Source organism: Panthera onca, chromosome B3 (assembly GCF_046562875.1).
Source record: "Panthera onca isolate mPanOnc1 chromosome B3, mPanOnc1 haplotype 2, whole genome shotgun sequence".
NCBI lineage: Eukaryota > Metazoa > Chordata > Mammalia > Carnivora > Felidae > Panthera > Panthera onca.
Window position 1 is genome coordinate 31,866,665 of NC_138344.1, and position 25,756 is coordinate 31,892,420.

Consider the following 25,756-nt stretch of genomic DNA (forward strand, 5'->3'; position numbering starts at 1 on the left):
CCTCCACTCTCCAGCCCCTTCTCTCCTGATGGCAAGTGCCAGTCTCTGACTCTTCTGGGTATGAGTCACCCCATAAAGCCAACTCTAGGGGCACCTGAGTGGCTCAGTTGGTTAAGCATCTGACTTCAGCTCACGTCGTGATCTCACAGTTCATGAGTTCAAGCCCTGCATCGGGCTCGGCACTGACATCTCAGAGCCTACTCTGTCCCTCTCTCTTTCTCTCTCTGCCCCTCTCCCACTTGTGCTCTCTCTCTCAAAAATAAATAAATAAACATTTTTTTTTTTTTTTTTTAAAAAGCCAATTCCAGTGGGTAGGCTGTGGACTCTGCCACCAGGACTTTGGAGAAATTCTTCAGGAGCACATCATTACCATCCTTCTCTTCTCATTACATTTCCTGGCAAGCTTGCAGTCTGGTCAGGTGACATCTTTCCTAACATCTTGGAGCCAACCCTCCCGTTTTACAGATGCAAGCGCCAAGCTCTTCCAGCTCCAAGCCGAGGAGGTACTTTGGGCTCAAGGAGTGGGGTCCCTCTCCCAGCCTGAGCCATGTGGCCACCCAGAAACCATGGATCTTCGACCCGGTCTGCCTACCTCTCTACCCCCACCAGAGTGAATGGAGAGGCTGGGGACCAGGAGGGTGGCTAGAAGACAACGGGGGACACTTGGGTAGTCACAGCCTCTGTGGCTTTGACCTTCTTGTTACAGCCAGTGCCTGGTGTGCTAGCTCTACATTCTTGGGCCATGAAGTCATTGAGAGCAGTGAATAGTGGCCTTGGGGAGAGGAGAGCCCACAGTCAAAGAATCTCCAGGCTGGTAGCCCCACCCCTCCTGGGGCAGAGGCAGGGTTGAGACCCAGAGAGGCCAAGAGAACACTCAGGATCACACAGCCAGCCCCAGGGCTCAGGTAGGCTGCCTCCCCAACCAGGGCATTTCTCTTTGCTATATAGAAACTGTGTTCTTTCCTCCTGGGCCTGCTCCTGCCTGTTTCCAGCACGGCCCTGATCAAGGTACTGGGCACCAGGCTGCCTTCTGTCAGCTGTGCCCACACCCAAGGAGAGGGACAAAGCTCGCAACTTCCTCACCTCCGGTTAGGGCCTCCCTGAAGACGGCCTCTGCATCTCCCTGGTGAGGAGGGAGGTGATATCATGGGCACTGGAGTAGCCCTGGTGGGGAGAGGCCACTGGAAGGCATTAACTGGAAGTCCCTTTTGGGGAGGGGGCAGGGTTTGGTTAGGGGAGAGGTACTGTGGGGGAGGGACCAGGCCTGGGCTCTGCAGGGCCCCTCCCTGCCAGTGTAGCTGCAGCCCCCGAGGTTGAGAGACACTCCTTCAGGCAGCCTGGATGTCTTTCCATCCAGGTGCCCAGCTGGGTACCCCTCTCTTCCTCCAGGTCTCTGCCCCAAGGTCACCTCCTCACCAGGGCTTTCCTGACCATCCAGCCTAACGCAGCCAACTGCTGTCTGTGTCTCTTCTCTTGTCCCAGTTTATTTTCCCTCTCAGCACTCATGACACGGCCATCTCGCCACTGCCCCGGTACACGTTGGCTTCCCTGTCTCGCTCATTGCTACATCCTCAGTCTGTAGAACCTTCCCTGGTGCATAATCAGCATGCAATCCACCTTTGTTGGCTAAATGAATGGATGAACAAACCAGACCGGGGAGGCTCCCTCCAGGGAAGGAAACGGTCTCTGACAGGCAAGATGGTCCAGTTATGAACATAGAGGGAATGAGCTCCCCATCACAGACTGGACTCCAATTGTTGGAGGTATCATGATGGGGATTTAAGAGCAGATGGGACTCAGTTGATCTCTAAGCTGGGGGTCCAAAACTCCTCAGCAGTGAAGGGAGTGCGGGGCTCTGGTGTTGGAGTAGAGAGTTCTGCAAAGCCTGGCTGGAGAAATAGTGGCGCGCCCCAGACAGGCCCCTGGGGGAGTGACGGTCACTAGAGCAAGCCATGGCTTTGCAAACCCAGTTTATAAAGGCATTGTCACCGGAGAGCCCCATACTGTGCATCAGCAGAATGAGGGAGTAAGAAGCAACTGAGGCAGAGCCCTGCCCCCAGGACGTCACAGCCAGGCCTGGGAGGCTGGATTCACCCCAGGTTCCTGGGATCAGACAGGAAGTGTGGGCTCCCTCATCGCATCACACAAAGTGCTGACTCTGTTCTGCGTCAGCTGACACTGACAACTCTGTGGGGTGGGGCGGGAGTTCTGAGCCGTCTTCCTGGAAGAGGGGCCATTTGGGAAGGAGGGGGAGCGACCGAGGCTGACAGAGAACTCGGGCCCTAATCCTGGAAAGCCTTGTGGGCCTGGCTATTAAATTTACATGGGGAGCTTTTAGGATTTCAAGCTCTGTCTCCTCTGAGCCTCCCCCAGGGCTGTTCACTCTATCAGGAACACACTTCCTTCTACCCCCACTCCCACCCTCAAGACCCCCACTCTCCGCTCACTTTTTCCTTGCCCTCAGATCTCCACAGAAAGGTGTTTTTTTTTTTTTTTCAGGAATCCTCCACTTTTCCGGACCAAATTCAGTTTCCTCTGGTACGCATCAGAGCATTCTGTACCTTCCCTTTGTAGACAGGAAGACTCAGACTCCAGGTTATTTACGCGCTTGTCCCCTCCGCACTGTAAACTCTCACATCCCAGGGCCCAGAATAGTGCCTCCACTTAGTCATTGTTCAATGAATTTTTGTTAAAAGAATAAATGAAGGGTGCCTGAGTGGCTCAGTTGGTTAAGCGACCAACTTTGGCTCAGGTCACGATCTCTCGGTTTGTGAGTTCGAGCCCCACGTTGGGCTCTGTGCTGGAAGCTCAGAGCCTGGAGCTGCTTCAGGTTCTGCGTCTCCCTCTCTCTCTGCCCCTCCCCTGCTCACGTTCTGTCTCTCTCTGTCTCTCAATAACAAAATAAAAACGTTAAAAAAAATTAAAAAAAAAAAGAATAAATGGATGGGGGCACCCGGGTGGTTCAGTTGGTTAAGCGTCCAACTCTTGATTTTGGTTCAGGCCATAATCACAAGGTTCGTGAGTTTGAGCCCTGCATCGGGCTCTGTGATGACAGTGCAGAGCCCGCTTGGGATTCAGTCTGCCTCTGCCCCCCCCCCCGCCCCGCCCACCCCTTCCCGCTCCCCGTCTCAAAATAAACAAACTTACAAAAAATAAAAAGAATAAATGGATGAATGCCTTTAAAAAAAAATCCTGTTGAATGAATACCTTAGCTGGGGAGGGCCATGTCCCAGGGCCCCTCTGGGGTATTGGAAAGACAGGGACCTTCAAAGGTTCAGAGGGCCTGACCCCCACCCTGGGACAGGGGCCTGAGAACTGTTCTCTGTCTTTATCTACATCTTGCCTCCCTTCTGAGCTGGGGCCAGGAGGGGGAGGGGAGCTGGCCAGGGGTGCAGCCTCTCAGGGGAGGGAGGATGCAGAGGAAGCCCCAGCCTCTGCCAGGCCCTGCCTCCCTTACCCTCACCCCACAGCCTGGGAGGAGCAGGAGACCCGAGGGACCCTTCTCGCATACTCGTGGGTCTGGTTTGTGTTTAAAGGACTAATCTCCGCCTTGTGGGGGTGAGTTATCTCCTTGTGAAATCAAGTTGGAGAAACTAGAAGGGTTTACCAGTGAGACACATATTGCCTCCTTCATGGAACACCAGGAGAAGGAATGGCTAGACTCCCCCTCCCCGCCTCCACCCCTAGCCCAGCTCCAGCTGTCTCCTTGGGTTGCAGGACGCTGGATTTGTGTGTAACTGGCGCGCTGCAGTTACAGTGGGCAAAGCTGTGGGCCCTTCGGGGCAGGCGCTGGGGGCAGGTATGTGTGTGTAGCCAGGTGCCCGCCGGACCCTCCTGGCCGCACCCCTGCAAGGTGGAGCTGGGGCCTCCTGCCCCGGGAGGGGGACTTTGTCAGGACCATGATGGGATCCCATCAGGAGGGCCAAGGGAGCCAGAGACGGGCAAGCTAAGGCTGGGCAGGGGGGGGTGGAGTGGTATCTCGAGGGAGCCCGAACAAAGAGGGGGATTGGGTTCAACCCCTGAGGGCAGAAAGGACCTGGAGCTCAGCTGGGAGGGTCCAGGCTGTTTAGGCCTGCCTGCTGCCCGCCCACCCTTTCATCTCTGCAGCTCCTTCCTCCCTGCCCTTCCTTGAGTGTGTGTCTGTGGGTAGGTCTGGGTGGCTTTGGGGAGGGGGAAGGAAGGGGGGGTTCTCCGTGGACAGCTTGGATTGGACAAACTTTCTTTGAAAATGGTCCTTTGCACAAAGGCTGGGGGTCAGACCGACAGGTGCTCCAGCAAGAACCTAAGGACCCTGAGGGGTGCATTCTTCCCAAGGGGATAACTATCTCCAGCAGGAACGGGCAAGACGGGGCGGGAAGGGACGGGAAGGGACGCAAAAAGCCCTTCCCCTTTTCCCGTGCCAGCCTGCTCTGGCCCTCTCTCCCAGACAGACTTTTCCAGAGAGCTAAAAGCAAGAAACTAACCTTTAGGATTAAAGAGAAACGTTTTTTGTTTGGGTTTCTTTCTTTCTTTCTTCCTTTTTTTTTTTTTTCCCCTCCTAAGCCTCTTTTCATATCGGTGGCGGCTTTTTCCCTGACTTGTCTGGGGGCAGGGGCAAGGAGAAAGGCCAGAGAATGTCGTCCCAGGCGGTGGGGAACCAGACCTCCTCTCAAGCCACGGATGACTACTCCTATGGCAACTGGTACATCGACGAGCCCCAGGGTGGCCAGGAGCTCCAGCCAGAGGGGTAAGTTGGAAGCCCTGGCTCTGTCCACCAGGAGGGTGGGGTGTGGCCAAGGTCACCGGTGGGGGGATGGGGAAGCCCCTGGGCCAGGACTGCTAAGATGAACCATGTCGCTCATTTGCTGTGTGACCCTTGGCAAGTTACAGCCTCTCTGGGCTTCAGACCCTTGTTACATGGGAATAACAGCCCTTGCCCTGATGTTGGTACTTGAGGGGGACCTGGGCTGGACTGTCACTTACAAAGCACCCGTGTGGTTTGTTAAAAATACAACCTCCTGGGCCCCATCCCTGCAAATTCAGATCCTGCCAGTCTGGGGCGGCTCCCTGGGTGACTCCAGCTGGGCTGGAGAGTGAGTGCTGGGTGAGTGGTTGAGGGAAGTTGGGCCTGCCTTCAAGGGGTTACTGGTTCCTGTGGTGACCATCTGGGGCGTGGTGTTCACAAGTGTCAGGTTCTCTGGGCAGGCCAGGGCAGGGGGAGACCTGAGGAAAGAAAGTCCTTGAGGAAACATACCACCCTGTTGCCTTTGGCTGGCTCTGAGTCTCCATGAAGATGAGGGGGTCCTTTCGTTTTTGCAGGAGTGCTCAGGCGAGCCCAGGGGCAGGGGGCAACCACAGTGCGGTCAAGTGCGGCCAGAGGACTTGCCGGCCCCTATCTTTGTTGAGTCTGAGCACCCCGGCAGGGGGGCCGGGGTTCCCTGGGCCCCACAGGCCGCCGAGGACTCCTCGCCTGTGTGGGCCCCAGAGCCCTGTTCTCCCCTTCCTGTTCCTGGCCCTGGCCCCAACCCCCACCCCCCCTCCTCTGTCTGAGGGCTTACAGTACTGGAAAGGTGAGGCTGGGGGGGGGGGGGGCGGGGGGCGGAGCCAGATGTATACACATCTGCTCTCCATCAACAGTGGAAACTGGAGAAGGAGACATGCCTGTGTGCCTCCCCAGGGGCTGGGGTTTCGGCTGGGCCAGGCTTGGGTCACCCAGCAGGGACAGAGGCCCCACCCAGGCCTGGGGGAGGCTGCTGTTGTTTGGAGCACTCAGGATGCTGGCCACCTGGTCAGCAGTTCCGCGGTCAGCAAGGGGTTTCCCACCCCCTTCCCGAGCTGATCTGGACAGCCTGTGGGCTCCCCTCTTCCCTGCTGCATATTTTGGGGGCGGGAGAAGTAGCAGAACGGGGAGGGGCCCAGGAACCCATGAGCGCACAGATCCTGATTTGGGTTAAGACCTTAATCTGCAGCTGAGTCCTTGGGAGCCTCAGGGCCCGGGGGATTGGTTGGGGCTGGGCTCTTCAGATATGGCTCAGAATGAAGTTGGGCACATAGCAGGGCCTGCGTGATGGGGAGCACTGCCTGTCATGTGCGTGGCATCTGGGATTTGCAGCTCCCTCCTCCCACCGCAGGGAAGAATGAGGAGGTTTGCTTGAATCGACTTACTTGGCCAATCCAAGTCTAGTTGCTTGTCCCCCAAACCCCACCCCCGAAGGTGGAAGCTCAGGGGAATCCCAAGGAGATGAACTTGGGCTCACTTCTCCTTGAGTGAGTCAGACACCCCAGGGAGATGGTGCACAAAGCTTTGAGGAGTTCCTGATGGTAGTCCCCCTTGGCACGTCAGTGTGCCCCAACAGGCTGGGGTTGGGGCTGGTGGGCACTGGTGACAGTGGCTGGCTGGACTCAGTCTCCTGGTCACACTTAGCCAGGGGCCCTCATGGTAGAAAAGCTTGGGGGGTGGGCAGTGAGTCTGATGGCGTGAGCTGTGTCATCTGGGGTCTTCTGTGGGCACAGGACTGCTCCAAGTAAGCCGAGCTGGCCCTTTCCTACCCCCCGGAGCCCCTCTGACCCGGTCGTGTGCCCAGCCCGACATCTGCCCATGTGTTATCCCCTCCTCACCAACACTGACCTTCTCAGCCAGAGCCTGGGGACACAGATGCCTGTGGCAGCCGTCCAGGATGACACTCGCCTCCCCCGCCCCCTCACTTCAAAGGGGAATTGGAGGCTTCCCTCCTGGCCTGCCTCCCAGCAAGAGGCCAACACCAGGCCCTTCTGTTGTGGCGGTGGGGGGAGGGTATCAGGCCCCCACATCAGCCAGCCAGCCTTTCCCTCCCAACCCAGAGAGATGTGCTTGCCTTTCCCTCTGAGTGGGGCCCTTTGTAGGCTCAGAGCCTAACGTCTAGGAACAGCGGTCTTGCCCCTCTGCTTCAGTGTCCTCACCACTGCAGTCTGACCTCTGTCCCTGAGTGTCTGAGACCCAGCCTGGGCTTCCTTGGCCACATGTGATTCTGGTCCTCACCTCTCATCTTGGAATAAGGCCTAGAACTCAGCGGTCATTCTGGAAACTCCCCTTCCTTCTACTATCCCGTCTCCAGGCGTGTACCTTCTTCCTCCTACACACCTCTGAGACGCACCCTGCCATCCCCCTTCCCCAGCCACGGCTTGTGCTCAACTGTTTGAAAATGCCGATTCTCAAAGATTTTTGATGTACGGAAATGACCATTTCATACGGTTCAACTTAAAACCTCCTTCCATGCTCCTTACCTCTCCCGCCTGGTCAGATGTGGGCGTTGGAGCCAGGTGACCTCAGTTCGAATCCTTGCTCTGCTGCTTTCCTGTGTGATTTGGGCAAGATACTTAGCCTCTCTGAGCCTTGGTCTCCTTGTCTGAACAAGGGGGATAATGATAGCACCCACCTCTTAGGTAATGCCTGAGTTAAGACAGGGAACAGACAGCATCTGTCACTTAGTCAAATTCTTTGTAAGTGCTACTTGTTGCTGTTGTGATTCAGATTGAATCACAGAAATCTCCCCAAATCCAGAACAACTGCCCTGTTCAGACACCTCAGTGGCTCCCTAGTGCCTCTCACGCCTGCTGCGACCTGCTTCTGGCCTGCCCTCCCCCCTGTAGACTGTAAACTGAAAGTGCCTGGCCCCAGCCACACGGTCTGCTGCCTGTCACTCGGCTGCCTCATGTTCCTTCCTCTACACGGAGCTACTTTTCCCCTTCTTTGCCTCAGCAGGCTCTAACCATCTTTTAAACTCAAATCAAAGGGCCAAATCATAGGGCCAAACACTTGATTGCTTGACCCAGGCAATAACGTTCAACCACTGTGCCGAGAAGGAGAGGTCTATGAGGGCTGGAGCAGTCAGGGAGGCTTCCTGGAGGAGGGAGGAATGAAGTGGGCCTTGAAGGATAGGAAGAATGTGGGTGAGAAAGAAGAGGGGTCCAGGTCCAGCTGGCCCACTCTGTTTCTCCCATGTTTTCCCCTGGGAGCCCCCTGTCTCCTTCAGCGCTGTAACCTCAGAGCTTGGCATGGGGCTGGCACACCACGAGGGGTGTGAAAACCCTGGAGTGACCCTGAGAAGGTGGAACTGGGCACGCCTGTGTAGGAGAGACCGGAGGGTTGAGGGGGGTGGTGGGTGGAGCCCCAGGGTAGACCGCCTGGGACCCCGACCCTGGCTGCACACCCAAGGGAGTCCCTACACGGCCCTGACCCAGCCTTCCCTCGCTCTGCAGGGAAGTGCCCTCCTGCCACCCCAGCGTGCTGTCCGGCCTCCTCCACGCCTGCCTGGCTGTGCTGTCGGTGAGTCCAACCTGAGTCCGGACTGGCTTGCAACCGACTGCCAGGCCGGGCAGGGGCTCTTGCGTTCCCTGCTGAGGCTGGTGAGGGGGGACCCCGGGAGCTCTCCCAGGGTGAGGACCCCAACCAGGATGCAGCCAAGTCCAACCTCTCAGACTTTGGCCACCTCTCTCTGGCCAGTCCCCAGTATGCCTCATGCTCGCGCCCTGGGGGAAGGGGAGGGAGGGGGCGTCCTGGGCACTGAGGCCAAGCCCTCAGACTCAGCCCCTCAGGGAAAGGCCTGGGCACCCACGTCCTGCTCTGTGCTCTCCTTTCAGATCCTTGTGCTGCTGATGCTGGCTGTGCTTGTGAGGTGCCGCCAGCTCCGGCCCCGCTGCGGGCACGGCAGGCCTGGACTGCCCAGGTTGGTGCCAAGGCCTGGGCACTCCCACTCAGGTGGCCCGGCTGACAGGAGCCGCTCTGGGAGCGTGGTGGTTTGTTAGGTACCTAGACGTCAGCTCAGGTCTCGGTGACGTCCCCATCCTTTCAGCCTGGGGGCTCTCCCTACCCCTACCTGGCTCTCAGTTTAGTCACGAGCCCCAGAGGGAAGTGGGGGGGGACCCGCTCAGGCCCACCTGCTCCTGTTCCAGGCCCAGGGAGACACAAACCTAACAGGGCCCGGCTCCAGGATACATTTCCTCAGACGGCCCATGGTCTGGACAGGGGGTGCCCATGAGGGTTCGTTTCTCTTGAGGGTATCACCAGACCCCGATGTTTAAAGGCAGATCATGAGAGGCTGATCTCCAGTCCCTGTGGCTAGAACTTTCTTCCCCTATCTCCTTTAGTCCTGTGACCCCAGAGCCTGGGACAAGGATGGCCCTGAGGAGATGGGCCTGGGCAGGCTTATACGGGAGAGACCAAAGTGTTGGGGGAGGTGGTGATGGGAACCCCAGTGTAGACAGCCTCGTTCCCAGGCCAAGACCACACACCCAGGTGGGTCCTGCCATGATGGTTTTGGGGAGGACTAGCCTGGGGTTTCTGTCACTGGTGGGCCCAGGAAAGAGCTTGTGGGCTTGGAGGGAAGAAGGAATCAGGACGGAGCTCTCGGGGCATGAGGTGAAGCTGGATGACAGAAGCGGAAGGTCTGAGAGGCCTGCCCTGAACCCAGAGGGCCAGGGCCTGGGACGGCTGTGCCCGCTGTCTGCCCTCTGCCCCGGGCCACACCCAGGCCGGGGCGGTGGCTATTGCACAAGGATGTTGTGACTCTCCGAGCTCTCTGAAGGTTTGCCAGCCCAGACAGACTGATTTGTGTGGAGGCAGCTGTTTCCCGGAGCTTCCAGGGTGGGCGGAGGGAGCGGTGCTCTGGCTTGTTCCTACTCTGTGTATGTGTATCAGCGGGATGTCCTGGAGTCCCTTTGCCACAAGGCCCAGAACTTGGTACACAGCAGGCACCCCACAAACACGTGTGGGATGAATGGGTGATGGGGCCTCAGTTTCCATCGGGAAAGTTTCCACCTCTACCTCCCCGGTTTATGGAACGTGGCACAAGGGAATGGGGGGTGGGGGACAGGGCCTGAGTGACTCCCTCCTGTCCTGTCCCTGTCTCTGCGCCAGCCCTGTGGATTTCTTGGCTGGGGACAGGACCTGGATGGTGCCTGCCGCTGTCTTCACGGTCCTCTTCAGTTCCTTGTGTTTGCTGTTCCCCGCCGAGGACCCGCTGCCGTTCCTGACTTTGGCCTCATCCACTAGCCGAGGTACCCAGTGCAGCTGAGGCCCTGGGGCTAGATCGGTGGGATGCACCAGGTGGGAATTCGGAGCATGGGGCCGGGCCCTTCTGTAGCGAGTCAGGTAGCCCCCATCCGAGTCGTAAGCCACTGCCCGGAAGATGCTGACCCGCTAAGCTCCCAGCTGCTCCCACAGTGCATGAAACCTGCCCTTTGTGGGTCCCAGCTGTTGGGTCACTACCGCCCCGTCCGCCTCTTCTGTTCTTGTGCAAACCCCACCCCCAGAACAGCGCAGGCTGAATCCCCCAGGCAGCCCAGCCCTCTGAGAACGGAGGAGAGTGGGGAGAAAGCAGGAGGGGTTCTGGAGAATTGAGAGCTGGGCTCAAGGAAGCGAGGGTGCAAAGGGCAGCTGCCAGCAAGAGGGGCCACTGTCCTCAACCTGATCTCTTCAGATCAACCAGTCCTCACAATGACCCTGCAAAGGGTGGGTAGTAGCCCCATCTCACACCGGAGGACCCTGAGGAGGGTCCGGGAAGGGAAAGGTAATAAAGTAACAACTTTAAGTTTATTGACAGCTGACAGGCACCTGTGCTAAGCGCTGTACATGTGTCTTCTCATGATGTCTTTGCTAATATACTACCACCGTTTCCGTTTTACAGATGGAGAAAGTGAGGCTCCCAGAGGTAACTTGCCCGAGATCACAACGCCGGTACTAGTCAGAACGTGAATTTGAATGTGGGCCTCTGGCTCACTGAACCAGCTGAGGGGCTCAGAAGGCGGAGGCAGGAGAGGGGTCTGGGGGGGGGGGGGCTGGACCCAGGCCCCACATCTGCCTTTCCAGCACGTGTCTCCCTCTGCCCCTCTTGCCTTCCAGGGCCCTGGAAGATACTCGCCCTGCTCTATTACCCTGCCCTCTACTACCCTCTGGCCGCCTGTGCCACGGTCAGGCATGGAGCCGCACACCTGCTGGGCAGCACACTGTCCTGGGCTCACTTTGGGGTCCAGGTGTGGCAGAGGGTAGAGTGCCCCCAGGCACCCAAGGTAACCGCGGACTCGCAGCAGCCTGAGGCAGAGGGGCATGGAGGGCTGCATGAACCAGCACGGCTCCTCTCCTCTTATCTATGTGCTGGGCTTCTCCGCTGCCTTCCACTGTGCACAGAACTCCACTCCTGTAAACACAGGCCCTTCCACACTGCGCCGTCTGTGGGAAGAACAGGGGACGAGGCTGGGCCTGTCCTCAGCACCGTCTAGGAGGGCACAGAGAGGGGAAAGGGAGAGCCTGAAATCCCTCCATTATTGACTCCCCAGCCTTCCTTTGGTCAGGCTGGAGTGGGGGCGAGGAGTGATGGAGGAAGACAAGCCCCGAGTAGGGGGATGGTCTTGGAGGGTAAAAAGAGAATTCTAGAACCTCAGAACCTGGTTCACTGGCTGCTGGCTGGGGGTGTGACGCTGCCCCATCTAGAGCCCCAAGGGTGGAGCCAGGCAACCTGAGCTTGAACCCAGCTTCTTCTCTCCCTCCTCCCTCCTTTCCTTCCACAAACATATTTGAAACACATACTCCGTGCCAGGGATGTTTCCAAGCACTGGAATACAGCTGTGAACAGGACAGATGAAGTCCCTGGCATCCCAACAGTTGTCATTCCAGAAGGGAAGACACAATAAGTAAATATACAAAATGATGCCAGGTGATGCTAAGTGTTTTGAGGAAACCACATCACCATTCTGAGGCTCAGTTTCCCCCCTGTAAACGGAGTTGATAACACCAATCCTTCAGGGCAGAGATGCAGATTGGTTGCTTTCTTTGAGAGCTGGGACTTGACTAGTCTTTTTCACCACTCAGAGCCTGGCACCTACTGAGCTCCCGGTAAAAACGTATTGAACTAACAAATAAGTGAGTGAATACAGAAGGAGCCCAACCCTGGGAAGGTCTCGGTGCCGGGAGGTAGGGCATGTACTTCCCTGATGCCCAGGTCGCAATTGTACACAGACAAAATTAGGCCCTCTTCTAATTTTCAGGGGCCTGTGCCCAAAGCCCAGGAACAAAGGAACATAGAAAGCGGGTGTCCCCGGTTTCAGACCCCATTGCAAGGAGGAGGGGATTACATAGCTTCTTCTCTTGGCTCCTCCCAGGGCTGTGGGAGTCCGGGAACCCGGGGGAGGGTGAGCATCTCCACAGGGCCTCACAAGGGGAAGCGAGAGTGTTGGTGCTGAGTGGCCCAGGTAGGGGGTGGGCCAGAGGCCTCAGGCCACCCTCATGGCAGGTGGGAGTGAAACGGGAAGGGAAATTGATCCTGGCCTTCTGTTGGGGGAGGAAGGCAGGAGGTCAGTGTGTCTGGAAATCTGTCTGTCTGTCTGCCTAGATCTACAAGTACTACTCCCTGCTGGCTTCCCTGCCTCTGCTTCTGGGCCTCGGATTCCTGAGCATTTGGTACCCGGTGCAGCTGGTGAGAAGCTTCAGCCACAGGACAGGAGCGGGCTCTGAGGTAAAGGGGCAGGGCTGGGCTGGGCTTCTGGTCACACCCGACACCCTGAGCTCCTGCATGTCTGTTGGTGCCCTGTGGGCAATCGTGCTTCGTGTAGGGCATAGCATATAGCAGGTGCTCAGAAAATATTTGTTGAGTCACCAAGTGACTGGGTAGTCCCCCCCTCCCAGGGCAAAGGTTAGGCCAGGCCCTCAGCTGGCACCCAGGATACCTGGGGCACCCCGCCAGACGCACAATGGGGACCCAACAAAGGGAAGTGGACCAGAAGGCAGAAGTCAGAGCTCTGCTTCTGAGACACAGAGGCTCCAGGTGGAGAAATGAGAGAGGCCAGGAGCCGTGTGCCCACTAGGAGCCCTGCAGATGCCGACATGATTCAGGAAACACCCAGGGCAGAGTCGCTTCATGAATCAATTCTAGGTTGGATATGGTTGGATAAAGGCAGATGAAGGGGTGAGCTGGAAGAACTGAGGCCGGGGTGGGGTTGGGGGGCGGTGAGGAGCCTCCTGGAGGAGGTAGGCTTCAGTAGAGGCCCTGAAGGACAGGAAGGATTTGGAGTAGGGAGAGAATAAGGAGAAGGTGAGCAGGTGTAGGAAAAGAGGAGTAAAGGGGCAGAGATGGCTTGTGTCTGTTTCGTTCACACACAATTTGTAGCACTGGCCAGTTCTCAGCACACGATAGATACTCAACACATATTTGTGAAGTTTTTAGATCGATGGGTGGGTACATCATAACGAGAGAGAATTCTTACAAAACAAGGCAATCTTATTAGGAAGCTTTCTAAGCACCTACCAAGTGTCAGGCCCCAGGCGAGGTACCCTGGACTCAGAGCCACTGACTTGTGTCTGACCTCCAGGAGCTCCCAGTGCCCTGGGGGGATTCAGGCAGCAACAAAGATTCACAGGGCAATGTGAGAAGCACGGGGCCCATCCCCCAGCCATGGGCTAGCATGGAACTGGGGGGTCAAGGACTCTTCCTGGTGGGGGAGGAGAGGAAGAAAACCATCCCGCAGAGGCCCTCAGGGGGAGGGGGACAGACTCAGGAAAGGTTGGGGACTCAGATGCCGAAAGGGCTTGGTTAACCCTTCAGTTGGGGAAGGTGAAGGCCAGGCTTGAGGTGGCACGTGGGACAGACAGTAGGGAGGTGGCTGCTATACGGACCGTGGGTGTGCGCGCGTGTGCAGGGGATGGGGCGCGGTCATGGGGGTATGGCAGGCAGCTGGCCCACGGGCCTGGAGCTCTGGAGAGGGGCTGGGACTGAAGCTAGACAGGGAGCCAAGGTCCCCAAGGACAGAAGGGGAGTGAGGCGGGAGAGGCTGGGTGGGCTCAGGTTCTCTAGTGGCCGCCCTGGGTCCTCCGTGGGCCCGCCCGACTCTGGGTTTGGCTCTTACGTGGTAACACTGGGCATGTCTCTACCCTACCTAGTCCCTTTCCTTCCCCCTCCAGGGATCTTCTCTGCCTCACCTCTCCCTCCATGCATGCCTTTCCTCTTGAGAAGTCCTGGGAGAAGTAAAATTCTCTTTGGCCCTGGGTCAGGGAGGTTTAAGCCTCAAAGGACCCAGTCAAGTTTCCAGCTGACCCACGCTTCCCCTGGGTTTCAGGGTTGCCATGGCAACCCGTGACAGGCTTGCAGTCTCATGATCAGGGGCAGGGGCTAACCCCATCTTACCGTGGGCCTCTGCCACTTGGCAGGCCGCTTAAGGCCTGGGATGGGGCTTAGACAAATCCCGTGACCCTTGTGATCTCCCTGGAGTCGGAGGAGAGGCCTGGGGGATGTGACCTGGAATGGCCCCCTCCTGTGTCCTGGTCAGGGATGTGCCCGTGGGACATAGGTTCCCTTCTGCCCCAGTCTCAGCTAGCAGAGGCCTGTGGGCCAGGAGGGAAGCAGTGAGCAGTGGCTAAAGCAGGAGAGAGCTGGAGACAGACCTCAAGAAGAACTGCTCACACTGAGTATTTTTAGGAGACTGATAGTCTCATATTTGTGGAGGAGAAAGGGCAACTTAAGGGGGCACGGACCTTGCCCCCCAGGTCAGTCCTCTGCACCCTACTACAGGCAAGAAGCTTTCGTGGAGCCCACTGTGGTTCCCTGAGCCAGGGACCCAGGGATGGCTCCAGGCCATCTCCAGGTCTCATCTGCTCGTCCATTTGTCTGTCTCCACAGGGGCTGCAGAGCAGTTACTCTGAGGAATATCTGAGGACCCTCCTTTGCCGAAAGAAGCTGGAAAGTAGGTGAGGTCCTAGGCATTCCCTGTGGGCCAGTGGGCAGAGCTGGTAGGCAGGCTAGTTTGGGGGGGCTGTCCCTGGGCAGCATGGTGGGGTAGAGTGAGGAATAAACCAAACTCTGGGGCTGGGGCTCAGGGCAGGGGTTTCACCTGAGGGCACCTGCCTGCCTTGGTCTTTCCGCAGCTCCCACACCTCCAAGCACGGCTTCCTGTCCCGGGTCTGGATCTGCTACGGAAACTACATCTACACTCCTCAGCGAGGTATGGAGTGGGGAGCTGAGGTCAAGAGTGGCAGGTGACCTCACCCATTCCTTGCACGAAACAGCTGCAGTGGGAGGCCGGCTCCCGTCCCCCAGAACCCCTGTCAGGAGGAACAGTCCCAGCTGGGGACAAGGGGAAAGCCCCTGGCCTGGCTTTGGTGGTCTAGGGTCCTGTAAGTCCTGGCCCTTTTTCTGGGCTCTTTGGGAGGGGTGGGGGCTCCCAGGCCTGAGTGGTGCTGGGCTTCCCACATCCCTCCTTTTGGCGACTGCAGGATTCCGACTCCCTCTGAAGCTGGTGCTTTCGGCCACCTTGACGGGGACAGCCATCTACCAGGTATGTCCTGCCCCTGCAGTGCCATTTGCCTCTGGACCCCTGCTCCCAACCCCCAAGCCTGGGATGGCGCAGGCCCAGCTCAGCTCCCCCAAAGCCCAAACTACAATCCTGTCTAGCTGTTTCTGGACATCTTGGGAATGCTGGCTGACCCAGAAGAGAGGGGGTGTCAACTCCTACTGGGCTCAGATAGAGTCAGAGCATGAGTTCTGGAGTCGTACAAACATGGATTTAAACCCTGACTCCATCATTTGCCTCCTGTGTGACCTTGGGCAAGTTATTCAACATCTCTGAACCCATTAGCTCAGCTGTAAAATAGAGGAAATAGAATTACTTTCCTCTTTGAGCATTTGGGAAGTTTTAAGCAGATTTGGGCAGTTAGGAAGGAATATGTGTTTAAGAAATACTCCCCTCCCCCCCCCCCCAGCACACCCCCAGAAAACCAAAAAGCCCAAATCCTGGGAGATAAGCAGGATTTTTTTCTCCATTTGACAGATGGGGGAAATTGAGGCTCAGAGAGGTGGATTTGACTTGGCCAAGTTCCTATTGCTAATACCTCACGGTAGCCAAAACATGAACCCCAGTGAGCCTGGGCTCATCCGTATGAGATGCGGCTTTCGCCAACATGGGAAATTGGAAATTTCATGTTCTGAGGTTTAGATAGTTGTCCGAGAGACAGATGTGCACAGCTGTGCCGCTTGGAAGCACGGCTGCCGCCTGTTAGGCCAAAGTCAGATCTGCTCGCGGCGTGCGGGGTAGGGGCAGGAGGACACCGCTCTCGGGGCAGACAAGAATTCTGGCGGGTGCTGGCCCTGTGGATGCAGCCGTGTGCCGCCACAGTTTCTCCCCCGAAGTCTCCCTGCTGGCTCAGAAAACGCTTCTCCTGGGATGGCCGCCTGGTGTGAGCACGGCCAGGTCCTGGCACCTTCATTCTGGGGCTCTTCCAGGTGGCCCTGCTGCTGCTGGTGGGCGTGGTACCCACCATCCAGAAGGTGAGGGCGGGGATCACCACGGACGCCTCCTACCTACTGGCCGGCTTTGGGATCGTGCTCTCAGAGGACAGGCAGGAAGTGGTGGGGCTGGTGAAGCATCAGCTGTGGGCTCTGGAAGGTGAGGCTTCCCCGGAGTCCCTGAGGGCCCGTTGGGGGGACCTGAGCCGGACACCCAAGCTCAGTCCCAGCTTGCCAGGGACATGCGGGGTGCTCGTGGGTATGTCTCTTCCTCTGTGTGGGTCTCAACTGCCTCCCCTCCAAACTGGGCTGGTTGCAGCGTCCAGTTCCAAGTCTCTGAGACCTGAAGGAGTCATCTCAAGCCCCTTGTCAGCTTGTGTGGTGTCGCCCACCCTGGCTCCAGGGTGCGGCTCTCTGGGCATGGAGATGGGCAAGGCCTTGGATGTGTGGGCTGAAGGGACAGCCCGTTGAGCCTTGCTGAGGGTAGGGAAGGAGGAAAGGAGGCAGTGACGTGGGACACTGGGCCGGTGGGGTTGGGCAGGATGATGCTTTCTCTTCCTCAATCCCTATCCTCCTGGGCCATCTCCTTTCTCCTTCCCTCCCTTGACAATGAGCCTGTGGGCCGGGGAACCATACCAGCCTCCCCTTCTGGGGTCTGATGCCTCCTTTAGCCCTTAGTCCTGTCATCCACCTATACTACCTCCCAGGACCTCCCAATAGCCCTGTGGAGGAGACTGAGAAGTGTCCCCCCTTGACACATGGGAAAGGATTCACTTGGGGTCGCACAGCCAGGCAGAGTGGAGCTAAGAGAGTAATACAGTCTCCACCACCTTGAGCCAAGGCCTGGTGGTCAGGAGTCCTGGGCCTGCACCCTCTGCTGACTTGGGGGTCCTGGGCTGGTACGAGCACCCTGGCTTCCGAGGAGGAACATGGGATGGTCGGAACTTAGGCTGCCAGCCTTGCAGGTGGAGGTGTGACTGCTCAGCAGTTGTTCCTGACTGTTAACATCATCCTCTCCCCGCAGACCAGGCATGCCAAGCACGGAAAGGGGCAGGAAGTGGGGGTGGGCAGAAATGTGTGCAGTCACCACTTCCTTCCCTGACCACCACTCCCACCGCCTTCCTGAGCGTCTCTGCTCCCATTCGAGAGGCCACCCTGGACATGTGGCCCTACAAGTTGGACAGGTGACAAGTTCTAGGTGGGCTGAAAATGACGCCTCCAGGGAGATTTTCTAAGTTGGCTGCCACCTGGGCCACAGGCAGGAGCAGACGTGGCCCACATCGGCCCACATCCAAGGTCACAGCAGCCCTGTTAGCTCAGCTTCATCAATCTGCAGGAACAGGAAATGGAGGCTCAGAGGCAGGAGGCGACATGTCCAGGATGGTGGACTTTTTCTACTCACCACACTGGCATTTACAATCACCTGCTGCAGCTTCCAAGCCTAAATGCTTCCACTTTGGATCTTGTTGGATTCAGGGGCCAAACAGAGCAGTGTTTGCTCTCCTAGTCCGCAGATGAGGAAAACTGAGGTCCAGGAGGGTCCAGAGCTATGTCCAAAGCCACTCAGTAAGCCAGGGATGGGACTGAGATTATATCCGGGCTCAGGGGCCCTTTGGTCTGTGCTTAGCTTGAGGAGCTAATGTCTGCTGAACCCCGAGACCCTATTTTCCGGCTGCCCACTGGGCACCTGGACCATAAGCCTAGCATCGCTCACAGAGGGCCCTGCCTCTGAGTCACGTGGACTAGATCAGACAGCTCAGATGGAACTCCTGCTCCATCACTTAAAAGCTGTGTGACCCTGGGCAAGCCACTTCACTTCTCTGGACTTGACTTTCCCTACTGCAAAACAGGTGTTAAAGCTACAGAGGCAGCCTTGTCGCTGAGGCCCTCAACCCAGTGGGGGGAAGACCGATCTATCTGGGGGGAGGAAGCAGAGAGCAGGAGGATTTTGTGGGTACCAGGATTTGGAGAGACCCAGGTTTGGAACCAACTGAGGGAGAAAGGAGCAGAGGTAGATGGCCAGGCCTGGGGCCAAGGGGGCTGCCTTCCCCCAACCCCCCACGTTAACCCATTCACTCACCTGCACAGGCTCACAGACAGGCCCCTCACCTGGCAGAAGGTGGTCCAGAGCACCCTCTTGTTGGTGCTGAGCTGGCTCCTGAAGGACAAGAGGAGCAGGACAGAGCTGCATGTGCCTAGTGCTTTCTTAGGTAGCAGTTGTTCTCAAGCCTGGCTGTGCCTAACAATCACCTGGTAACTTTTTTTAAAATCCCAAGGCTCAAGCCGCTTGCCAGACTCCTGAAACTCTGAGGGTGGGGCTCAGCCTCTATGACTGAACAAGCCCTCCTGGTGATTCCGACACCAGCCTAACTTCAAGAAGTTAGCAGGCCCTCAATACCTGTAGGTGGCCTGGTTGATTTCAGTCAATGGCTGATTGAAATGGATCATTAAGGCTCTATCTTTGCGCAGCCCCCAGTGCTGTGGCTCTCAACCCGGGCTGCATTCAAAAGCCAAGGACTGGGTCCCACACCCAGAAATTCTGATTTAATTGGCTTGGGGTGCAGCCGGGGCCACGAGGGGTTTTAACAGCTCCGGGTGGTCGTGCTGTGCTGTCAGTGCAGAGACCCACCTCTCCGACACCTGAGGCTACAGGGAACAAGTGCCTGCCTCTCCTTGTGTGTTTGCTCCTGCTCCCCAGTCTCTGGATGGAACACAGACACCAGGAACGCTTCCCTGGGGTGACTGATGCGATCAGGGGGCAGGCACGCCGGGCTGATTCTGGGTCTGCTTGGAAACAATTGCAGGTCTCAAGCCATCACTTCCCAGCAGTGCAACTGGTGGGTCAGGCCCTCTCGCTGAACCTCAGCCCCCTGGTCAGCCCAGTACCCCTTCCGTGGGGTTGTTGTGAGGGTGCAGACTGAGGCTGGGTGTTGATGGAGGGCAGGAGGCTTGCAGCCCCCAATCCCTGCTAGGCCTGAATGCAACACGCCGCAATGGAAGCAGCAAGACAGATGTGAAGACCAGGTCTGCAGCCTCAGAGCTGGCCTCTCCCTGTCCTGGCCGCCAAGTCGCTGGGCAGGAGACCGCTGAGAATGTTGACTTGCACTGCATCTGAGAACAGGGGGTGGGGTGGTGGGGGGGTGGTGGCAAGGGGTCTCCACTCAAGGCGGAGCGTGGGTGGGGGGCAGGGGTGACTCCTACCCGGGCCCCGCCCCGGCAGCAGTTTGGGGGCCCCGGGGAGGCCGTCCACTTTGCTCTCTCTCTCCCCCTTCAGTTTGCTACATCTCGGCCTTGGTCCTGTCGTGCTCACTCACTTTCCTCATGCTGATCCGCTCACTGGTGACACACAGGTCAGTGGCAGGCTCTGACTCCCCAGTGCAGCTGTGGGGAAGAGGTGCAGGAGCCCTGAGCCAGGAGGCCTGTGGGGAAAGCCCTGGGTCTGGGAAGAGGGGAGAGCCACTGCAGGCCCAGGTGGTCACTGTGTCCGCCTGCCTAGCTGCCCTGTGGTGGGTGGAGAAGGCGGGGCCTCGCCGTGCCCACCCTCCCGGGCTTCCTGTCTGGTGGGAGTGATACAGGGCTGGAAGACCCCAAGCTGGGGTGTGGACTTTGCCCTCTGAGAAGGGACCACCTGGGTGGGCTGGAAGGCAGCCTGGGAAAGCCGGGGGTTGGAAGAGGCAAGAGATGGGGGAGGAAGGATGGCCAGAGGCAGGGGGAACAGTGTCAGAAACAGGGGCTGGAGTGAACCTGCCACATGCCAGCGTGGCTGTGGAGGTGGCCTGGCTGGTGCTGGGGCGCTGAAGAGATTGTGATGGGCCATTGAATCCCAGACTGCCTCGCTTGCCCGCACACTGTGAGCTATGAGCAGAGTGGGGAAGAAGGTTCTAGTTGGGAGCAGCGTGGGTGGGAAGGGGAGCAACGGCAGAGTGTGCATTTGCCAGGCCTCAGGGTTTTTACCCAGGGATCTTTTCCCACAGGGTTGGCCCTTCTTTGGCCGGCGTTCAAGGCCCTCAAGCCTCTGCCTGCCTGGAACCTTGCTTCCTGCGAGTCACTCTCCGTTCCTACAATCGTTTCCTCGCCTTTCTGACTTGGCTCAGGTTGAGCCTTCCGCCTGAACTCATCTCCCTCGATCTCTGCCTTGCACTAAAACTTACACTCATTCATCCTTTAAGACTCTACTCAGATACCACCTCCTCCAGGAAGCCCTGTCTGGCTCCCACAGCCCTTGGCTTTCCTGCCTGTGGCCATAGGTCGTAAGGAGACGGGGAATTCTGCCAGAGACTGGCCCAGAGGAGGACTTTAGGGAGTGTGTGTGTTCCCTGAGATCTCTGCTTTCCTCACCCCCTTCCCCCAACCAGGGTCAACCTGCAAGCTCTGTACCGAGGGGCTGCCCTGGACCTGGGCCCCCTGCCCCGGAGTCCCCACCCCTCCCGCCAAGCCATATTCTGTTGGATGAGCTTCAGTGCCTACCAGACTGCTTTTACCTGCCTTGGTGAGCACCCCCTTGCCCCCTCCCCCGCCCCAGCTGGGGAGGGGAGAGCTCTCAGCAGGTCTTGGCTGCCCCTGGGTGTCTACCCGTGCTGGGGCAAACTGGGGCGAGATCAACAAGAGGGACCCACCTTGCCTTCTCTGCCTTCCGGAGGCTCACTCAGGTTGAGGGAGAGGGGCAGGTGCAGAAGCCCTTGGGGAAAGGATACCCCTCGCATGAGGATGGCCCCTCACTGCCACCAGCTGTTTACACAGAGGGTGAACCCAGGGCTGGAAGGTGGGAAGTTCACGGAGGCACATTCCTGCTTACATAAGGGTGGGTTATGCCACAGTGGGCTGCCTTGTGGAGATAATGAGATCCCTATCACTGGGGGTATGCAAGCAGGGTTCTGTGGTCATCGTTGGGGCTGCCAAGGGGGTCCTGCCCTGAGAGGGTTAGGTGAGGTTAATTTCTAGCACGTTTCTGATTCTCCCCACGGGCAGTGCAGTGAATAAAGCCCTCTGAAATGGGAGGGGGCTGGGGCCAGAGTGGCAAAAGCCAGGGCCTGATTTCCCTGCCTGCTGGTTCCTTCGGTCCTCACCTCCCCAGGGGAGGAGGAGAAGAATGACAAAGGAGAAGAGAAATTACTAGTGCAAAAAGTTGTAATTCCTCCTCTTGGTAGACCTTATACCTCCCAAGCTCTTTTAGACACATGACCTCGTGTAAACAAGTAGCCAGTTGTTTCCATAGACGAGTTTCTGGCATCAACTGTGTGCCAGGACTCTGGCCAATAGGAATGCAACACTAATTTAAAATGCAATCTTGTCCCCAAGGGCTTGGGGACAACTGGGAGGAAATAACGTTTGCAAAGCACTTTGTGGTTTTCAAAGAGTTGCCACAGACATTATATCATTGGATCCTCCCAGCAAGCCTGCTGAGGTAGGGGCCAGGACCTCATTTGACCGAGGAAGAACCCGAAGTTCAGAGAGGTAAAGTAACCTGCTCTAGTTGGCACAGCTAAGGCAGCGGCAGAGCAGGGATCTGAAACCAGGTTTGCCCCATTCCTAAGCCCTTGGGTTCCTGGGAGTGCCAGGGTGGGCTGGGGTCCCACAGAGCCTGATGTCTGTCCCCCTGCACCTCCCTGTCCTGCAGGGCTCCTGGTGCAACAGATCATCTTCTTCTTGGGGATCATGGTCCTTGCCTTCCTGGTGTTCATGCCCGTGCTCCACGGCAGGAACCTCCTGCTCCTCCGATCCTTGGAGTCCTCATGGTGAGAGAGGCAAGGAGCTGAGGGCTCTAGGCCCACCGCCCAGAGGGCCACTAACAGTGACATCCTCCCCACCCCACCTGCAGGCCCTTCTGGCTGACCTTGGTCCTGGCCGTGGTCCTGCAGAACATGGCAGCCCACTGGATCTTCCTAGAGACTCGCCATGGACACCCAGAGCTAACCAACCGGTGAGGCAGCTCCTGGGCTTGTGGTCTCCTCAGGACCTCAGCCTCTTCTTCTTCGGGGTCTTTCCTATCGTGTCCTTCTTCCTCCACTGCCATCTCTCTCTTTCCTCTCGGGAAGCCCAGCGGAGGGTAGGAGAGCTTGACTTTCCCAAAGAGAAAGGGAACAGTGGCCCAGCCGACTCCAGAATACCTCTCTGCTCACCTGTCACAGTGCCAGAAATACTCCATGAGTCTTTCCTGCTTTGGGGATCAGCACCGCTCTCCCCTGGACCCTCTGTGTTCCCCAAAACCATGTGTCTCCCCCTTTGCAGGAAGGAGGTTAACAGAAACATTATTTCCATGTTAGATGGAAAGGCTGTGGGAGGACCTCAGCCCTAGGAGAGACTTGGAGTCAGCGGACAAGGGACCCAGAGGAGGGAGATGGGACACTGGGGTCACAGAAAGTTCCAGGACATAAGCCCCAGCTCTGCCACTGACAGCCTTAGCTAAGCCATCCAGTCTCTCTGGGCCTCAGTACCACCACCTGTCTCCCAGCGTGGTGGGGGGCAAGAGAGCAGGCCCAGCACAGGGCAGGGTGCTTAGAAGGTATACTCGATAAATGATAGGCAGTGAACAACAGCGGCTGTGCTTAGTACCTAGGTCTGACCCTGACCCCGAGGAAGGGGCTCGGTGGGGGAGGGCCAGCCTCAGCCTTTTCTCTCCCCCCACCCCAGGCGAGCGCTCTCCGCAGTCACGTTCTTTTTCTTCCCCATCAACGTGCTGGTGGGCGCCGTGGTGGCTGCCTGGCGAGTGCTCCTCTCTGCCCTCTACAATGCTGTCCACCTTGGCCAGATGGACTTCAGCCTGCTGCCACCTCGAGCCGCCAATCTCGACCCCGGTAGGGCCGCTGGGCAGGGGCCAGGAGCAGGGGTTGCTTAGGCTGTGCAAGCAGTGAGGGAGGCTCTGCCCCGAGCTAGTCCACGAGGGACTGTGGCAGGTGTGGGCGGGGGACCCACGGGCAGCGCAGGCGCCGTGCGCTCAGGGAGTCTGGGGGCGCGTCGGCAGGCTGCTCAGGACACTTCCGGTACGTGTGTTAGGGGTGGCGGCGGAGCGGGGCGGGGGGCTTCCTCCCCCAGCGCTGCCGTCCTCCACCCACCGTAGGCTACCACACATACTGCAGCTTCTTGAAGATCGAGGCCAGCCAGTTGCATCCAGCCACGACAGCGTTCTGTGACCTGCTTCTGCGAACACAGCGGCCCCAGCCTCTCCGGGGCGCCCAGGATGGCCTCAGACACGGGGAGGAAGAAGAAGGTGGGCCTTCCCCCTGGGGATGGCGGGAATTGAGCCCACCTTCTCTGAGGGAAGAGGCATGCCCCCGCCCCCTGCCACACATAGGAAGTATGTACGACGTACAATGGAGTGAACCGCAGGAAAATGCTCACTTCCTCTCTCCCTCCGCTGCCTGCGGGAGAAGGGAAGTGAGCATTTTCCTGGTGCCTCTCGGGGTAATTTTTTAGCCTTGATCCCACCGCACACTGTCTCCCTCTGCTCGTTCCGTAAGAGTGCACACACATACACACACACACCCTTCACACGCAGAGAATGAGAGGTCTTCCCCTTCCTTACCGCCCGGGAAGTTCGCAGTAGGGAGGTGGGTACCGAGCTGGCTGTCCCAGCCCTTCCTCCAGTCCCCTCCATAGAGCTGGCCCCTCTCTCTTCTGCCTGCCCCCTGTGGGACAACACCCTGAGCCTTTACAAACACCCCTCTGCGGCCCACACTTCTCCCAACCTCCCACCCTGGAGCCCCGGGGTCACCAGCCTCCCCAACAACACACATGAGGCTTTCAGACTGCTCAGGTTTGGTGCCAGAGGGGTTGGCTGGGTGTTTGCTGAGTGACTCACAGGAAGTCTCTCCCTCTCAGGGATACAGCTGCTGCAGACCAAGGACCCCGTGGCCAGAGGAGCAGGGCCCAGGGCCCGCCAAGGCAGGGCCCGCTGGGGTCTGGCCTACACGCTGCTGCACAACCCGGCCCTGCAAGCCTTCCGGAAGACGGCCCTGTCGGGGGCCTAGGTCAACGGAGCCCAGCCCCGAGGGTGCGGGAAGCCACCTTGTCCTTGTTTGTGCTGGGGTCGGTCCTCCCCTCCTCCCAGCCCACTCCCTCCCCAGTGTCCCCAGCGTCCCCCCCCCCCAGGGCAGCCTCTCTGCCAGCAAGTTCCCCGGATCAGCGACCAGCATCAGAAGCCAGGGGTCGCTGTGGTTGGATGGAGGTCTGCTCATACCAGGAGCTTCCAGAGGGCTCTGGTCTGCACCCTTTGTCTTGGGAAGCCAGCAAGGGCTCCAGAGGAAGTAATTGGTGGTGTAGGCTCTTGGTCTGGGAGCCAGTGGAACCGGGGAGGCCACATCCAGGCCCCTCCCCATGCTGGCTCTGCCACCAGCCTCAGCCTCACTGCGGTCTTCTCCTGCCTGGCCTTGGTGAGGTTCAGCCCAGAACAGCTTCACGTTCCAGCTCAGCCCCACCTCAGCCTTGGATCTCACCACCACGGAACCAGACACAGGGCTTCCTCTCTCCTCCAGCTTCCCCCTCTCCTCTTGGGGGGGCCTCGTGCCTTCCTGCGAGGCAGCCCAGGAGGAAGCCATGGGCTCCTACTGGGCAGCAAAGTCATGGCTCAAAGCAGGCCCCACACCGAGCTGGCCACACTTGAGAGCCTGATATTTTTGCAATTGGTATGCCTTTAGATATTATGAAAGGGGTTAGTGTGCTCCCTGTAATAAACTTGTCCCTGAGAAACAGTCCTCCGTAGGAGGAGGGTACGTGGGGGAAAACTGCCCGTACTGCCAGTAAATCATGTATGGGGCTTGGGTGGGGTCGGGGTATCCTGGTCACATGTGGGGCTGGGTACTCCGTGCGGGGCAGAGGAGAACCCATAGCCATATCCTTTTGGGTGGTAGAGGGACTGGGGATCCTATGATGCCACCTCTGAACTATGTGGACATTGGCTTTGGAGGTAGGACTTCTCCTGGGTCCTTGGGAATGGGCAGGACTTAGGGAAGAGAGATTTCAGGAAGACGGAAGCAATATGAATAAAGAAGCGGAAGAGGGGGGATGGGGCACAGGGTAGAACTGTCCTAAAAGGAGTAGACCCTGTGTGCAGCCAGGAAGGGCAGCTGAGGTGGGGGGGGGGGGAGGCGGGGGGAGGCGGGGGGGGGGGTCCCTTCCCTTGCTGGGGACTGGTGGAGGTGGGGGATGGATGACTGAGGGTGTAGGGTCCACTGTGGGCTTGGTGAGGGTGGGGGAAAGGTGGCCACTCCACAGATCTGGGTCAGCGGGGCCTTGAGAGATGTCTGCACAACCTCTCTCCTCGCCCACATTCCCACACGCCACCACGGCCTCAAATACACTTGAAGCTAGGGGTGGGGCCAGGGAGCTCAAACCCGCCTTTAAGGCTGCCCCAGAGGGTGGGGGGGGGGGAGGGTGGGTAAGAGGGCGGGCTCTGATCCCACTGTAGCCCATTGAAAAATGTCTTTCTGACCCAGTGTTGGTGACCGACAGCGTCACAGGGATGAGAAGGCAAGACTGGGTCTCTTCCCTTAACAAGGAAACAGTCACAATAGAAGAGGGGAAGGGTGTCCAGA

General features: G+C 58.2%; 1 protein-coding gene across 1 annotated transcript; it reads left to right on the plus strand.

Annotated features, from left to right (window-relative positions):
- Positions 1-646: 646 nt before the first annotated feature.
- STRA6 (signaling receptor and transporter of retinol STRA6) lies at positions 647-24,956 on the plus strand. Its single transcript, XM_060618082.3, has 20 exons — positions 647-905; positions 2,500-2,538; positions 4,543-4,726; positions 8,218-8,284; positions 8,599-8,684; positions 9,875-10,014; positions 10,644-10,667; positions 10,859-11,025; positions 12,345-12,467; positions 14,625-14,692; positions 14,870-14,946; positions 15,218-15,279; positions 16,224-16,386; positions 19,501-19,576; positions 20,582-20,715; positions 21,844-21,961; positions 22,045-22,146; positions 22,857-23,020; positions 23,284-23,433; positions 24,045-24,956. The coding sequence occupies exons 3-20, from the start codon at positions 4,614-4,616 to the stop codon at positions 24,191-24,193; spliced, it is 1,983 nt and encodes a 660-aa protein (XP_060474065.3). The 5' UTR covers positions 647-905; positions 2,500-2,538; positions 4,543-4,613; the 3' UTR covers positions 24,194-24,956.
- The last annotated feature ends 800 nt before the right edge of the window (positions 24,957-25,756 follow it).